The sequence below is a fragment of the Stenella coeruleoalba genome (genome assembly GCF_951394435.1).
Source record: "Stenella coeruleoalba genome assembly, chromosome: 17".
NCBI classification, from domain to species: Eukaryota; Metazoa; Chordata; class Mammalia; order Artiodactyla; family Delphinidae; genus Stenella; species Stenella coeruleoalba.
In genome coordinates, this window is record NC_137163.1 from 594,450 (window position 1) to 611,017 (window position 16,568).

General features: G+C 58.8%; 1 protein-coding gene across 3 annotated transcripts in view; it reads right to left on the reverse strand.

Moving 5' to 3' along the window:
* Nucleotides 1–16,568, reverse strand: part of MROH1 (maestro heat like repeat family member 1) — a 67,457-nt gene that overhangs the window by 29,966 nt on the left and 20,923 nt on the right. For all 3 annotated transcript variants that reach the window (XM_079901476.1, XM_079901475.1, XM_079901474.1), the window contains exons 5-13: nt 15,965–16,127; nt 15,631–15,729; nt 10,850–11,001; nt 10,322–10,462; nt 9,982–10,074; nt 6,086–6,164; nt 5,744–5,857; nt 1,643–1,716; nt 38–160 (exon numbers count right to left, since the gene is read on the reverse strand). In XM_079901476.1, coding sequence (XP_079757602.1) covers nt 38–160; nt 1,643–1,716; nt 5,744–5,857; nt 6,086–6,164; nt 9,982–10,074; nt 10,322–10,462; nt 10,850–11,001; nt 15,631–15,729; nt 15,965–16,127 — 1,038 coding nt within the window. The remainder of the gene's footprint in view (nt 1–37; nt 161–1,642; nt 1,717–5,743; nt 5,858–6,085; nt 6,165–9,981; nt 10,075–10,321; nt 10,463–10,849; nt 11,002–15,630; nt 15,730–15,964; nt 16,128–16,568) is intronic.

Below are 16,568 nucleotides of genomic sequence, written 5' to 3' on the forward strand. Positions count from 1 at the left end.
GGGGCCCAGGAGCAGGAGGGTGAGGCCGCACCCTTACCTCCGCCTCGGGGGGCAGCGCGCACTGCTGCACGATGTACTCGATCATGGCCTCGCCTCCAGGCTGCTCCAGGTAGCCGTGATGGGCCATGGCACTGATCACCTGCACCACGGCCCGCTTCACCTGCCCGGACCAAGGGAGAGCGGCAAGGGCCTCAGAGGACCGCCGGACAGCACGCCGGCCCAGCTGGGCGGTGGAATCTCACCCTTCCCTCTGCCTGCGCCTGCGCCTGCCCCCACCTTCTCCCCAGACGCCTGCTACGAAGGCCAGCCTGCGGCCATGCCCACACCCCCAGGGGAAGGCCTCTTCCTCCTCTTTCCCGCAGCCCCTCCCCTCCCGGCGCCTCCTTGGGCATCTCCCGACCCCGTTTTGCCCTTCTGGGCAAGGGCCCTGGGTCTGCACTTGTCACCCAAACACTCCTGAGAGTTCTGAGTGTCCTGCTGTCCAGCCCCTTCGATAACTCTGTCTGGCGGCTCCAAGGAATGGCTGGGCCGTCGCGGCCGGAAGCAGCATCCTCTTCCCGGGGCTGGCGCCCCCTCCGGGGCCCCCTGCTCCCACGCTCCATCAGACGCCGGCCCGATGCCCCTCCCTGGGGACCCTTCCCTGTGTCCCGGTGACGCCTCTCCTCCCCCGGATCTCAGGTCGCACATCGCTGCCCTGTGCCCCCAGCTACACGTGTGTCCTGAGGGACCGTGGGGCTGACAGGTCTGGAGGGAGTGAGCGATGTGGTAGCACGAGGGCCGCTCAGGCTGAGTGCGTCTGGCCACTGACACTGTTGGAGGCACGCGGTGCGGCCCCTTGGGGGTGACCCAGGGCACGGGGGCCCTGAAACAGATGCAGGTGGTTTGGGGTCCATTTCAGTAGCTTCTGAAACTCTCACAGAAGGTCCCAAAGAACAGGGCCCCAGGATGAGCACAAAGGCTGGGGCAGCCCCAGGACAGAGCCGAGGGGCCCTGCTGCCGCTGAGCCCAGGAGGGAGGAGCAGCCCTGCCCCCAGCTCTGGGCGTCACCCCCAAGGCCTTGGATGTCCCACCTGAGCCCCGGGTCCTCGCTTCCCTGAGGCTTCAGCCACGCTGAATCACCTAACCACCTGATGGTTGAGGGTGGGGGCTTCGGGCCAGGAGGGGCTGGACTCTGAGGTCTCCACGATGGAGGACCGACAGAGACCCCTGACACAAGGCTGGGGGCTTCCCTGGGGGGCAGCCGGCACAGCACTGCCAGGGAGCCCAGGCTGCCCACGGCTCCACGGGGAGAGGACAGCGGGGCTCCGACTTCAGACCCTCCTGGGCCTCCTGCCCCTCGTGCCTCTTCTGTGGCCGATGTTAGCCTGTGTCTTTTTGGTGTAGTAAACCATAACGTGGGTATGACGACTCTTGTGAGCTTGGGGGTTCTTCTAGAGAACGACTGAACCCCAGGGTGGTTTGGGGGACCACTTCCTAACTTCATACTTGGTTAACTGCGTCAGGAGGAAGCTGGGGGTCCCAGATGCCCAGGCCTGCACGCGCCCACTGAGGTCTGGCCTGGCTGAGAGGTGGCTGCCGGGTCCCTGGTGGCCACACTCTCCGCAGCTGCTCACAGCGGAGCTAGGGCTGCCCGCTGACCTACCTTGCTGTTGGTGTCCAGAAGAGGAAGCTTCATGGAGGAGAGAATAAAGGGTTGCTTGACTTCCATCTGCGCAGCTGCAGGAAACAGAGAGATGGCTCAGGCCGCCCCCCACCACAAGGCCCAAGGCCACACTGCCGGGGTTCTGGCCTCAGTGTGGCCCTCCACGTGGCGGGGGGGGGCCTCATACGCACAGGCCCACCCATTTCTCTCCGGTGGGCGGGAGGGGGAAATGACCTTTTTCAGCAAATAACATTATTTCACCCAATTAAAAAGCTAGGAGGTTTGTAGTTTAGGGCAGCAGAGAAAGAGCGGGCTGAGCAGGTATCCCAGTTCAAGGGCAAGGGTCAGGGGGTCTCCTGGGGCATCAGAATCACAGCAGGCTCGTTAAGCACCACCAGCCGCTGTCCCCTCTCCCCACTCCAACCTGCAGGCCCAGGTGGGCTCAGGCGTTCACTTTTCACACATTCCCAGGTGAGCTGGTGCTGAGGACGCCACTTTGAGAACCAGCTGTATAACCCTTCCTTTCCTGATATTTATTTATTTTAGGTTTTTTTCGGGGGGGGGGGTGCCGCACCACGCCGCACGTGGGATCTTAGTTCCCGGACCACGGCTCGAACCCGGACCCTCGGCAGTGAGAGTGCGGAGTCCTAACCACTGGCCCGCCAGGGAAGTCGCATTCTGACATTTAAATGGGGGTGAAAAGTGAATACCAAGCAGTGGTCATGAGATTAATAAAAATAAAATCAAAGAGGGGCCCCCTGGCGGCCAGTGGTTAGGACTCCGCGCTCTCACTGCCGAGGGCCCGGGTTCGACCCCTGGTCGGGAACTAAGATCCTGCAAGCCACGTGGTGCGGCCAAAAACAATTTTTTTAATGAAAACAGAGACTGGGAGCACAGTGATGGCGCTGTCACTCCAAGGACAGCCCCAGGGGAGGGGTGTGTCATGATCCCACCTCCCGCAGGGAACTGGAGGCCTCACAGCCTGGAATGGCTGATTCCAGGTCTGGGGCAAGAAGTATACACAACGAGCTTAGTTCATCATCAAAGGACTCGGAACTTGAAGAAGTCTCCCCGCTCCCCGGAGATGACACAATTTGAGCTCCAATAATGGTAACAACTATAGATAACGAATAAGGACCCACTGTCTAGCACAGGGAACTCTACTCAGTGCTCTGTGGTGACCTAGATGGGAATATAATCTAAAAAACGGGGGATATATGGATACATGCTGCTGATTCACTTTGCTGTACAGCAGAATCTAAAATGACACTGTAAATCAACTATACTCCAATAAAAGTTAATTAAAAAATAATGGTGATAACTGCAATGAACTGAAATTTCTCAAATACGTTTGAATTCATGAGTCCCTATGATATTTTTAGAGAGCAATGGTCACCTTGAGAAGGTGACAGGGGACCAGTGTATTATCTTGAAAACTGACAAAACAAAGGAGCCAACAGCTGAGCCTGCAGTTCCTGCATGAGCCACACTTCTGCATGGCTGAGCGGCCGGTGAAGAGCGTCTCTTCATCACGGCACCCAGCGAATCGGCGCAGCACAAGCTGTGCCCCAGGCGGCGAGCGGCAGCGCTGCCGAGGCCGCCCGGTACACACTGTGCCCCCTACAGTCTTGCCAAAGGGACTCGACTGGAGTCTGAGTTCTTGCCAATTTGCAAGAAATCCAGACGGACGAGGAAACCTCAGTCTGCACCTCGAGAACACAGCCCACCAAGCTGACCGTGTGAAACTCCACAGGTCCAATGGCCTAGGCTCTTCCACGGATAAATTACAAGGGAAAGAAAAGAGCACAGGAGACCTGCGGTTTAAAAGGGACCGAAATGTGGGGAGTGCTGTTTAGTGGGGACAGAGTTTCAGGTTTGCAGGATGAAAAGGGTCCTGGAGGCGGCTGCACAGCCACGGGAACGTACTTAACGCTGCTGAGTGTGCACCTACGACGAGCGTGGAAAATTTTATGTTATGTGCATTTTACCACAATTGTAAACAAGCAAAGTAAACCACCCAGGGCCAAGCCCCCCGAAAGGGAGAGATTTAAATCTATCTATCTATATATAATTTAAAAAAATTTGACTTTTTTACTGAAGTAGAGCTTACTTACAGTGTTGCCGGTGTTCAGCAAAGTGGTCCAGTTATACATAAACGTATCTATTCTTTTTTTTTTTTTTTTTTTGACTGCATTGCATTCGTTGCTGCGCGCAGGCTTTCTCTAGCTGTGGTGATCAGGGACTACCCTTCCCTGCGGTGCGCGGGTTTCTCATCGTGGTGGCTTCTCTTGTTGTGGAGCACGGGCTCTAGGTGTGTGGGCTCAGCAGTTGTGGCTCATGGATTCTAGAGCGCAGGCTCAGTAGTGGTGGCACACGGGCTCAGTTGCTCCGCGGCATGTGGGATCTTCCCAGATCAGGGCTCGAACCCGTGTCCCCTGCATCGGCAGGCGGGTTCTTAAACACCGTGCCACCAGGGAAGCCCTATGTATCTATTCTTTTTCAGATTGTTTTCCATTATAGTTTATTACAAGATACTGAGTATGTTGTTTGTCTATTTTGTATATAGTAGTATCTGTTAATCCCAAACTCCGAATTTCTCTCTCCCCCCAATTTTCCCCTTTGGTAACAATTTTCTGTCTGTATGTTTCTATTTTGTAAATAAGTTCATTTCTGTCATATTTTAGGTTCCACATAAAAGTGATATATTGTATGTCTTCTTTCTGACTTACTTCACTTAGTATGATAATCTCTAGGTCCATCCATGTTGCTGCAATGGCATTACTTCATTCTTTTTATGGCCGAGTAGCATTCCATTTTTTATATGTACAACATCTTTCTTTTGGCCACGCCGCGTGGCTTGCAGGATCTTAGTTCCCTGAGCAGGGATTGAACCCGGGGCCTGGGCAGTGAGAGCACCGAGTCCTAACCATATATACGTATATACACTTATGGCCAGAGAAAGAACTTAAAGGAAAAAATGAAAGACAAGTGGATACAAAGTGACTCTGGAACATCATCGTGAGAGAAGAATTAACAAAGGAGAGGCAAGCGAGGCTAAACCGCGTAAAAAACGTTCAGCGCCGCTAATGACCATGAACCGTGTAAAAAACGTCCAGCGCCGCTAATGACCACAAACAGCAGATCAGAGAGGAAGCGAAGGCCCAGCCGAGGTCCGCAGGCACCTGGGCTCCCAAGGGCGCTGTGGCTCAGGTGAGAGACCTTGCTCTCTGTCCCAGCACCACCCTTCCCCAGCAGCCACCAGCCACGTGCTCCTGGGCTCACGGCAGGATCCGGCCCTGCCCGCCGAGTGCTGCCCCCTCACTCCCCAAACCCGAGAGCTGCCGAGTCCACAGGTGCCACCTGGTCCACATGCTCGTTCCATAGAGGGTCAGACAGAGAACACTTGGGCTTCCAGGGCCACAAGCGGCCTCCGACACATCTTCTTCTTTGTTTGCTTGTACAGCCCGTTGCCATGTGAAAACCACTCTCAGCTCAGGACTGTACCGAAGCAAGCTGCAGGCCTGGCGTGGCCCACGGCCACGGCCACTGTTTAGCAACCAAGCTCACCGGAAAAAACAGACTTAAGTGCGAAAACTGTCAAGCCTCTTGCTGATTAAATTAGCCTTAAAAGCAAGAAACCCGAATTCTTCCATCCAATTGTGAGGAAATCATCAGACACACGGAAATGGAGGGACTGTCTACAGAACCGGCCTCAACTCTTCTCAAAGGTCCACGTCTAAGACACAACTAGGCAACATATGCCCGTGCACAGACCCCACACTGAGGGGCAGCTGCGGCAGACAGCGTGACGGGGCAGCGGGACTGAGCCACCCGACCGGCGGGCATGTGGCAGCTGCCGGGCCCAGGGTCGGGGGCGCCGTGTCCCACCGTCCACAGCCAGCTGTCAAGGGCAAAGGTCAGCGACGGACGCCTGCTGGGAGGCAGATGAGCACTACTGCTGCAACTTTTCAAAAAGTTTGGAATTTTGCAAACTAGAAAGTTGGGGAAAATATTTAAAGAATTCAAAGCAAGATGTTCCTTTTCACCTAAAAGCTGGACAATGTCTGCCTTTTCCATCTCTGCGTCACAAAGGGCACTTACCGGCCGAGTTGATGATGTGCCTCACGACCTGGAGGGTGCCCACACGGGTCCTCTCGTTGCTGGTGTCCAGCTTGGGCAGCAGGAAGGCCAGCAGGCGGTCAGGCGAGCAGCAGGCTGCAGGGCAAGCGCTCATCAAAGAACTATTTGTAACGAGCTGTCCTATGCTCCCTGCTGGCTGTCTGCACCTCCAAGACAAGCTAGGCCCGGCGGCCAGGGAGGCCGGATGCTCGGGGCTGCGGCCCAGCCAGGTCTTGGCTGTGTGCTCCCCAGAGACACGGGCGGGCAGTACACGAGACAAAGGGCCCCCCGCCCCCCAGAGCAGCCAGGCCGCCGGCCTCGTACCCAGCACCGTGAAGCAGCGCAGCACCTCCTTCTGGTTGCTCATCACCAGGGGGCTCGAGGACTCCACGGGCACGCAGATCTGCTCGGGAACAGAGGGCACAGTCACGGGGCCCAGCAAGGCCACGGGAGGGGCAGGCCCCCTGACGATGCTGGGCCCAGGGGCACTGCTCCGGGAACAGAGGGCACAGTCACGGGGCCCAGCAAGGCCATGGGAGGGCAGGTCCCTCAGGCGCTCTCTCACCTGGGGGCAGGAGCCCCTCACCTGTGGCTGGAAGCACCCTGGGGACCTCAGCCCACACCTTACAGTTGGCCCTCTCAAGGGAAAAGAGTCCTGGCTCCGTCTACACCCCACCCCTCCCACCACCAGCCAGGAAAACAAACTCCCAAAACACATTCCCTGACGAGAAAGGAGACACTTTCCCGCTTTCCTGGGCATGACATCCTGGGCTGGAAACCGCGGACCTCTAGAATGCAGAAAGCACTGGAAACCAAAATACCTCGAGTCCATTCGTTCAAAATTGTAAAAGAAAAAGGAGCTGCACTGGTAAAAGTAAAAACAGAGGCTGTTGGCACATGTGTCCTTGGGCTCCACTGCACCTCAGCGGGTGACACTCACCGGGGGCTGAGCTCTGGGTGGCACCCCAGTCCCCACTCAACCCCTCAAGGTCACAACAAAGGACACCCACAGGGCCTCCAGGCACAGGGCTCTAAGGTGAGAAGTGACCAGCGGTGAGTGCAGGACCAGGTGAGTGCCAGGCGGCCGGGTTCTGCTCCAGGCCCCCAGGGTGCTGCTTGTCACTTCCACTGCAAAGACCGAACCTGGCCATAAAAGGCACCGCGGCTTCCTACCTGCTCCCGGGCTCGCTCAGCCGCTCGGAGCACGGAGCCGGCTTGGAAGCAGAACCCTCGCTCCCCGGGGAGCCTTCAGAAGATGCGTGACCGTGACCACGCGGAAGCCTGAGCTGCTCAGGACTCCGCAGTGACTCGGAGAGAGTAAACCGCTGCTGTTTTCACGTACTAAGTTTTGGAGTGATCGGTCAATAGATAACTAGGGCAATAGATAGGGCAATAGATAACTAGTGCAAATGGGTAGTCATCTGGAAAAAAGATAAAACTAGATTCTCACTCTTTCCCTAAAATAAACTCCAAACGGATTAAACAGTAAAAGTATAGGGGAAAATGAGAGAAGCTAAAAATTAATTGCAGAACTCGAAAGCCTTTTCCAAGTATAGCAAAAGCTGAACTGTAACATAAAAGATGAATAAATGATGGTGTAAAAACTAAATAATTTTGCATGGCAAAAAATACCATAAACAGGGCTTCCCTGGTAGCGCAGTGGTTGAGGGTCCGCCTGCCAATGCAGGGGACGTGGGTTCGTGCCCCGGTCCGGGAAGATCCCACATGCCGCGGAGCGGCTGGGCCCGTGAGCCATGGCTGCTGAGCCTGCGCGTCCGGAGCCTGTGCTCCGCAACGGGAGGGGCCACAGCAGTGAGAGGTCCGCATACAGCAAAACAAACAAACAAACAAAAAACCATAAACAGAGCCACAGATAACGGACAAAGTAGAAACAAACATTTATACATACATGATATGAGACTATAAATAACCGCTACAGATCAATATGAAAAAAAACCTCTAAAAACCAATAGAAAAACAAAAGACATGAATGGGAAGCTCTAAGAGAAGGAAATACCACATTTTTCCTGCCTTTTCAGCTTTTATATATTTATTTTCCCGTTAAACCCCACCCCCATCCCATAGATAATCATTGCTTGTTTTTATAGTTTAATGCAATCACTTTTATATTAAGTAAATGATATTGTGCTACATCTCTCACTTTTTTTCAGAGTTGTAAGCTTTTTCTCCATAGAGATCTTAGGCACTCTTCGTTAGGTGAATTCCCAGATACTTCACGATAAGTTTCTGTTGCTGTTGTAAAGGGTCGTTTTTTTGTGCTTGGTCACTACTGACGGAGAAGAACGCTCCTGATTTTTACAGGGTGGTCTTGTAACCGGCAACCTTGCTGAACTTAGTTCTAGTATTTGTGAACCGACTCAGTTCATAAATGAGTGCATTTCTGGATGAATAAATCAACCATCCATAAAACAAACATCTACTGAGTGCTCATGGGTAACAAGCACCGGTGCTGGGACAGCAGGGAACAGAACAGAGCGAACCCTCCCCCTCAGGCCTGTGCCTTCTCGCTCGGGAGACCCGAGTGGCAACCCCCCCGTCGCTAAGTGTATTAAGAGGAGCTCGGGGCCTCGGGAAAGGCAAAGAGGGGACCGGGACGGAGGGTGGGTGGCCGGGAGAAGATGAACGACAGGTCGGTCCTCACTCCCCCCATTTCTGTTCCTTTCCCCGTTAACACTGAGAGTGGGGCTGCTTCCTGCTCCTGACACTAGAGGAAGCGTACCTGTCTCCCGTTCACTATGATGTACGCGGAGGGCCTGGGCATTTAAACTTCGTCAAGTTAGAGAAGTTCCTTTCTGATCCTGACACTAGAGGAAGCGTACCTGTCTCCCGTTCACCACGATGCACGCGGAGGGCCTGGGCATTTAAACTTCGTCAAGTTAGAGACGTTCCTTTCTGATCCTGGTTGCTAAGAGCTTTAGCGACAAATAGGTGTTGAACTTTATCAAAAGCTTTTTCTGCATTGATTGATATCAGACAATATTTTCGGGAATCTCGTTCCATGATGAGGTGAGCTGACTGGCCTCAGCGCTGTGCAGCCCCCCTGGCTGGGCCCTACACCCCTCGTGTACTGGGAGCGCAGTGCTGGGAGCGCAGTGCTGAGGGAACGGTGCTGAGGGCGCAGTGCTGAGGGCGCAGTGCTGAGGGTGCAGTGCTGAGGGTGCAGTGCCGGGAGCGCAGTGCGGGGCAACTCCCTTCACTGAGCACACGATCCTCACATCCAGCCTCACAGTAGTAGACCTAGATTTTTCTGTGTGGTCCTGACTTGGATTTGGAATCAAGACCAGCCTCAAAGAATCCATCAGGCAGCTCTGGATCCTTTTCTCATTTCCAAGCCCACCTGTGTATGGTGGAAATTAGCTGTCCCTCAAAAGTTTGGAAGAACGCAACCTTCAAACCACGTGGGTCCTGGGTTTGCTTTCAGAAAGGAAGGGCTTGGAATGTTGTTTCCATTTCTTTACTGGTTTAGTCAAGTTTTCTATTTCTTCTCTGCCAATTTTGACATTTTTAAGATTTTTCTAGGAATCTATCCACTTCATACAGTTTTTCAGGTTCATTACCATTGCTCACACACTAAAATTACTATTTAATCTCTCTACCATAGCCCGACCCCCGGCCCTCGCAGGGCGCCGTCCGTGTGTGTGGCAGGTGAGGGCTCAGGCCGGCGGGCCAGGCTGGCATCCCAGCAGGTGTGGGAGTGGAGCAGGCCCAGAGATGCCCCAGGGGGTGGGGGGAGCAAGGAAGTAAGTCCACTCTCCCTGCTTCTCTTTCTCACAGAGCCGCCTGCCCACGCTCTCTCTAGTTTTCCGGCCCTCTTCTCTCCCACTCAGAAAGTCCCACGGACGCAACGTCCCCCCAGAGCTCCCCGTGACCTCCATGCCCCTCATCTGACCTGGGGGGGCAGGGTGTGCACGGCTGCGGAGCCTCCTCGAAGCCCTTTCTCCATCAAAGCCATCAAGACCGCTGGAGGGGGTCTCCACCTGAGCCCGGGCCCTCGGGACGCACGGCCAGTGCAGATGGCCCCAGAGCTGCCCCTGGCCTGCTGGCTGCCCGCTCCGGCCGCTGCACGGCGGGGCTGTGCTGTGTCGCGCGGCCCGAGCCCCAGCGCTGGGCAGACGGCGCTTCAGCCCCGCCTCCTGCTCCCTGACCCTCAGCAGGCACCTCCCAGCGTGCTCCCACCCCTCCCTGGGCCCCCAGCCCACCTGAGCATGCAGGGCAGCCAGGAGTGAGTCAAGCTGGACGTCCAGCGTGCGGCTGCCCACGCTTGCGGCCGCCTCGAGGATCTGGCCCAGGCTCTGCTCGAGGAGGGAGGAGAGGGGCCGTCAGGGCCTCCTCCTGGCCCAGCCCCACCCCTGCTGGCTGCGGGAGTCTCCCAGCCCTCCACCCCAGCGCTCGCTCGCGGGGAAGGGCCGGGAAGGGGGCGCGTGGCAAGGCCAGGTGGGCCTGGCTCCCCGGCTCCTGTCCGCGCCCCCCACTGAGGCTGGCTGCCCCCAGGGCTTCCCCCCGACCCCGTGCCCCCTGCAGCTGAACTCCTGAACGCACCCTGGACACGTGGACAGTCTCGGCGTGCTTCTTGTAGAGGCCGAGGACTCCAGGCAGCAGCTTGGGGAGCTGCTCCTCCAGCTTCTCGCTGGGCAGCAGGTGGCTCATGGGCCCCAGGGCCTCCACCACAGCGAGCCGCAGCTGGGGGGACACAGGGACAGGCGCTCGCGTGCGGACCGGCCGGCAACGCCCGTCAGCCCGGGGCAGAGATGTGCAAAGAGCCCTTCCCCAAGGACCCCACAGTTGGAATCGAAGACCCGGGTTACCGCGAGCGGGGGTCCTAAAGGGGTGGAGGGAGTGGGCCTACAGGGAGAGGTCCAGCGCTGGGGCCCCAGAAAACTAGCCCTACTCTGTGAGGACCTGTGGGGCGGGGGAGGGAGGGGCACATGTAGACAGATCTCCCCCCAACACCCGAGAACCCGCAGGACCCCAGAAGAGGCCCAGGTGACTGGAGCAGTACCTCCAGGCTGGGGGTGGGAGAGGAAAGCCAGCTAGGTGAGGCCACAGGTCCCTAAGGGCCACACATACCTTGGCTTCCCGGCTCTGCAGCCAGTGGTGGAAGAGGATGTCGTAGGCGCTGAAGATGTCAGCGGCGAAGGCATCCTTCCTGACCGTGGGGTCGGGGGCCTGGTCCAGGTCGGCCAGGTACTCCAGGGCGCTCTCGCTAAAGCGCTGCAGAGCTGTGGCGACCCACGCGGTAAGCGGCGGCCGGCCCATGGCCGCACAGCTTCCGCGCGACACCTGCCCCTTCTAACATGCCATGCTGCCTGCGAGACACCCTCCAGAGCACCCGGCCAGGCTCGGGACCAAAGCGCTGTGCGGGCGTCAAGGGTCCCCCAACTCGCGTGCTTCGCAGAAGCTCAGAACGTGACCTTTTTCGGAAATAGGGTCTTTGCAGATGCAATGAGTCAAGACGAGGTCACAGTGGGTGGGGGGCAACTCCAACAGGACCGTGTCCTCACAAGAAGAGAGACAGACACGCGGGGACAACGGAGGCAGAGCTGCACTGCTGCAGCCTCGAGCCAACACGCCAGGATGCACGGGCACCTCCAGACGCCAGGGGGCCTGGAAGGTTTCTCTCCAGAGCTGCAGAGGGCGCACGGCCCTGTCAACACCCTGCTCTCGGAATCCTGGCCTCCTGAGCCGTAGAGAACACATTTCTGTTGTTTTAACCCCCCCAATTTGTGGTCTTTCATTGAGGTGGTCCAAGGAAACCAGTACAGGCACCAACCTCCCCAAAATGCCCCCAGGCCACCACGCCTGGCCCACTCCAGTCTGCTGTGCCCACCTCCTCCCTCACAGAGATGCATGCCACACGCTTTCAAGGGCTGCTGTGCCGGGCAGGCGTGGGCCCCCCAGGACACGTGTAGGAAGAAGACCTGGGGGCACGGTGGCGGGGTGCCGAGGGTGGGGAGCGCTGGCCTGGGGGTCTGTGTCTGTGGAAGGGACTGTGCTGTGGACACCAGGCGGGTAAGCCTGGGGACTCGCTTTGCTGCAGACCTGCGAGTGGTCAGCAGGACCTGGACCCTGGGTCAGGGGAGACGATGGGGCCACGAAGGAGAGTCGGAGGCCAGGCCCTGGCCACGGGCCTGGGCAGTGGAGGGGGAGATGAGGATGCAATGGCCCGGAGAGGCGGCGGCTCCCGGCCGGGCCTCCCAAGGGCAGAGCCCGGCGCCCAGGCAGGGGCTGCAGCAGCTGCCCCGGGGGTCTTTACTTGCTCCAGCTCACAACCTCAAACCTGGCCCACTTGTAAGGCTAATTTCTTAGCCTGGGCTTTGCAGCCCAGCAGAAAGACTAACCCTAACCCTCCATCTACAGGAGGGCAGCCATGTTCACACGTGCTCAAGACAGAACATAAAGAAATTCTCAAAGAAAACTACCTCCTGGGGGAAGGTTTCTGTGCCATGGGCAGCCCTTCCACTGAGGATGGGCCCCTGGAGGGTCTGGCGAGGTGGGCTCTGGTCCCCTCCCTGCCACACGGCTGCTAAAACCGGGGCTGCAGGTGCCCCGAGAACCCTCAGCTCCTCTCTCAACCCCCCACTCCTCCACGGCCCCTTCGTCCCCCCACTCTTTTGCCTCCTTGAGCTGTTCAGTCAGGCTGTTGGTCAAACTGATCAGGGATCCTAGGTATTTTGCGTGGGAAGGTCTTTCAGGGTAACAGGCTACCATATGGCCAGAAGCAGAAGCCCAGCCCCGACCTGTTACTAGGCTTGAGTGTTCCATCAGGTACACACACGGGCACAGAGTAAAGGGCACTCCTCACACACCCTCCGCCAGCCCAACCTCCCTTGCTCCAGAAGCAAACATGGCGTTTGATCTCTCTCTCGATAAATAACGCGTCCACGGTGTTCCTCACCCACTCCCCGCAAGGACGGGGCCCGTCCTTCCCGTCCATCCCTCCAGACCCACGCCGCCAGAGCCCACCCACTCCGTCCATGAGCAGCTTTGTTTCCCAGAGTCACCGACCACCTGCGGTTTGAGTCTCCTTGGCTCTCCAGGCACGAGTCACCAAGGCGACCTCCACATCTCTTGCCGCACACCCTGGGGCTCCCCCGGCCCCACGTGGGACCGCACCCTTCCTGATCCTGGCTTCTCCACAAGAGCCTTTACCTCCTGCTCAAGCAGCATCTGGGCAGGGCTCTGATTCTCAGAGGGTGCCTTCCACCGGAGCTTTCTGGCACTCTCACTTGAGCGAGAGAAGGCAAGGCCACCTATTTCCTCAGCCTCCCCTTGGCCCATCCCTGCCCACCCCCCTGCAAAGTCTTCCTGGTGCGGTGCCTGGAGGGCGTCTCCACCAGGAACAGCTCCTGCTGCAGGGCAGGTTCGGGGATTACTGCACGACGCCCCCACTCCACTCTCTCTGTTCGTTCTTTCCAGGTTGTCTCATTCGAACGCTGGCTTCATGGCCTAGCCTGCTAATTCTTTTCTCTCCTATTTTCCACATATTTGCATTTTTGTTCTACTTTCCGGAGGATTTCCTCAACTTTCTGTTCCATTTCTGCCTTCCATTTTCATCATGTTTTTAATTCCCAGAAGCTTAATTTTATTCTCCGAATGTAGCTTCTTCACAGCCACACGCTCGTTTCCTGAACGCATCTTCCCTTAGCTCCCAGAGGACATTAACCACAGACTTCCTTTCCTGCCTGTCTTCTCCTCCCTGAACCGTCGGCTTTCCCCAAGTCTCGGTTTCTGCTTATTTTGCGGCCACCTTTCCTATCAGAGACTTTCCTCGTGGGCAGTGATTTTTGGCCGCTACTGGTGCTGGACAGTGTGGCCAGGCCAGCCGTGCACCCTGCTGTCTGGGGCATGTCAACACGGTCTCTGGGTCTCCCTGGCCACAGCATACTGCAAACTGGACGAGAAGCTTCAAGTGTGCACGTGCTCCTGTTCTTGGCCCAGCGCCGCTGCCCACTTGTGCCGCCTTCCGGCAGTGGACACAGACATCTGCCCAGAACCAGAGGCTGTCTGGAAGGACAGGAGGCCCCAGCCCTCTCGTGGCCCACCCAGGCCGCTGATGGGCTGTTGTGGACCCTCCTGGCCCGACTGAGGCCCCTCCAGCAGGCAGGACCACTCTTCCCTCCAACTGCAGACCCTGAACGTTCTGTCTGCGGTGAGGGGCGCACACCTCAGCAGGAGGGCGGCCTGCGGGCAGGTCTCTTGGCCCACGCACTTGCTTCATACACGACATACCAACAGGTGGGAACTGCAGGGGCCTTTGGCCCGTGAAGGGCTGGGACCAGAGCGCCTGAGAAGCGCGAGTCAGCTCTCTGTGCAGGGCCCTGCACCTCCCGGAGCGAGGCCAGTGCCTCCCAGAGGAGCTGCCTGGGGCCGGTACCTAAGCCCTCGGCTCCGACACGGGCTCTGTCCTAGGCTGGTCTTCTCCCCGTGTGCGGCGCACCCGAGGTACAGCCCCAGCCCCTCAGCTCTGCCTCGGCCCCTTCTGTGTCCTGCTCCTGCATTCCCAGCTCAGCGGTGATTCCCACCCAGCTGATCGGGGATCCTGTCACAATTCCCCTTTTCAGCCAAAACTAGGTCAAGGAGGGTTCTGCCCTTCAGCCCACGCAGCCTGCCAATCACGCACAGTTGGGAGGAGCCTGCAAGAGGCACCAAAGAGACCATGGCAGGGAATGGAGAGAATGGGGAACGCGGGGGGCTGTGAGGAGGGCTGGCAGGGGCTGGAGCCCCTCCTAGGGCCCCCTGAAAGCAGGGGAACCCTGAACCCAAAGCCACTGTGAACAGGGAGGCCTGGGGCCCAAAGCTCTAGGCCCTGGCTAGGAAAGTCCCCGGGTGTGTGCAAGATACGCAGCTTCCCTAGGAACCCTCCCCAGACGCCAATCCTCTAGCTACCAGCCCCCAACCCCAACCCTGAGCCCTGCCCAGTGCGGCCACGCCCTCACCACATGCTCCCTAGCTGGCAGCCTGGGGTGGAAGCCCAGCACCTGCTAACAGGCTGGGCTGCGGGTTAAAAAGGGTCCAGTCCTCATGCGGGCCTAGATGCTCCCTCTCCCTCCCCTCAGTACCGGCCAGCGTCTCCCTGAGCCTGGTGGGGACACTAGGGACACCAGGAAGCTGAAGGACAAGGGCAACGTGGTGGCTGCTAGAAGAGGCCCAGGCCCCCTCAGCCCCCGGGTCTCAGGACCCTCTGCTTCCCTCCCACAAGAGTGCCCTCCTCTCCCCCAAGAGTCATGCCGCGAGGCACCGTCCTCTGGCCAGGCACGCGGAGGGCCGCACACAGAAGGTGGGAGAGTGAATGCCCCATCCCAAGATGCCCAGGGAATGGTCACGCTCCCAGCACGGGGCAGGGAGAGGAATGGGAAGCAGCTGCAGCCTTGGGTAAGTCTCTTCCCGGCCCACATCAAGCGTCCAGGGCTCAGGGACTGCAGTGTGAAGTCCTGGGCAGGGGGGCCCCCAGCAGCAGAGAAAAGCAGTCAGACGGCAGAGGCCAGGTCTCTATCTGCAGCAGTGCCCACCCAGCCTGCGCCTGCAGTCACCCTTCCTCTAAATGTCCCGCCCTCCTCCTGCAGCCTGGAGGACCCACAGCCCCACAAAGGGGCACCGGAGACAAAAGGTCCAGGAGTGGACAGGCTGCACCCAGCCCCTGCCCCGCAGAGACCCACCCGCCCCGCAGAGACCCACCTGCCCGCGGAGGCCCCCCGCCCGCAGAGACCCACCTGCCCGTGGAGGCCCACCTGCCCCCCTGCCCGCGGAGGCCCCCCTGCCCGCGGAGGCCCCCCTGCCCGCAGAGGCCCCGTGCCCGCGGAGGCCCCCCTGCCCGTGGAGGCCCCCCTGCCCGCGGAGGCCCGTCTTACCACAGCAGAACACCACCCTCATCGAGTCGGGCTTGGCTGCACTCAGCATGGGCAGCATGGTGCTCAGGATGGACGTCAGGAAGGGCACCACGCCGAACACTGCAAGAGGGGCACGTCACAGGGGCCCCACTGCCATCCCCACCCAGCCTGTCCTTCCCTCGGGCCCTGTGCCCCAGGGGAGGCAGGGCACCCCGGCCACACGCCTTGAGCTCCTTCTGCACAGCCTGGGGCTCACGGTGGAGCTGCTGGGACACAAGGAACCGAGGCCGGCGGGCTCTCAGAGGTCTTCAAGACCGCTCAGACCACGGGTCGAAGGGGCCGAGCCGCCACCTACCATTGGAAACGGAGAGGTTGGCGAGCGTCTGCACGACAAAATGGTGCGGCAGGACCCCGGGCTGGAACTTGCTCAGTATCTCCTCCATCACGCTGCTGATGAAACGCTTTCCCAAAGCCACCAGGACGTTGCTGGCGGCCTGCTGCCAGTCACAAACCAGTTCCTATCCCCCCAAAAGACCTGAACTGGCACCCAGACCAAAGGAGGCAGACCTCGCCCTGAAACCGCCCAGGAAGCGAAACGAGGCACTCTGCCCTCAGTCACGCCAGGGGACATGCTGCTGCTGCTGGGAGCAGGGCTCCCTGCTGAGCCCAGCGCCTCCGCACACCGGGCACCACCGCCCCCGCGTGTGCCCTGAGGGGTCGGGGAGTTTGCTCTCAGCGCCTCCACACACCGGGCACCACCGCCCCTGCGTGTGTGCTGAGGGTTCGGGGAGTTTGCTCTCAGCGCCTCCACACACCGGGCACCACCGCCCCCGCGTGTGCCCTGAGGGTTCGGGGAGTTTGCTCTCAGCGCCTCCACACACCGGGCACCACCGCCCCCGCGTGTGCCCTGAGGGGTCGGGGAGTTTGCTCTCAGCGCCTCCACACACCGGGCACCACCG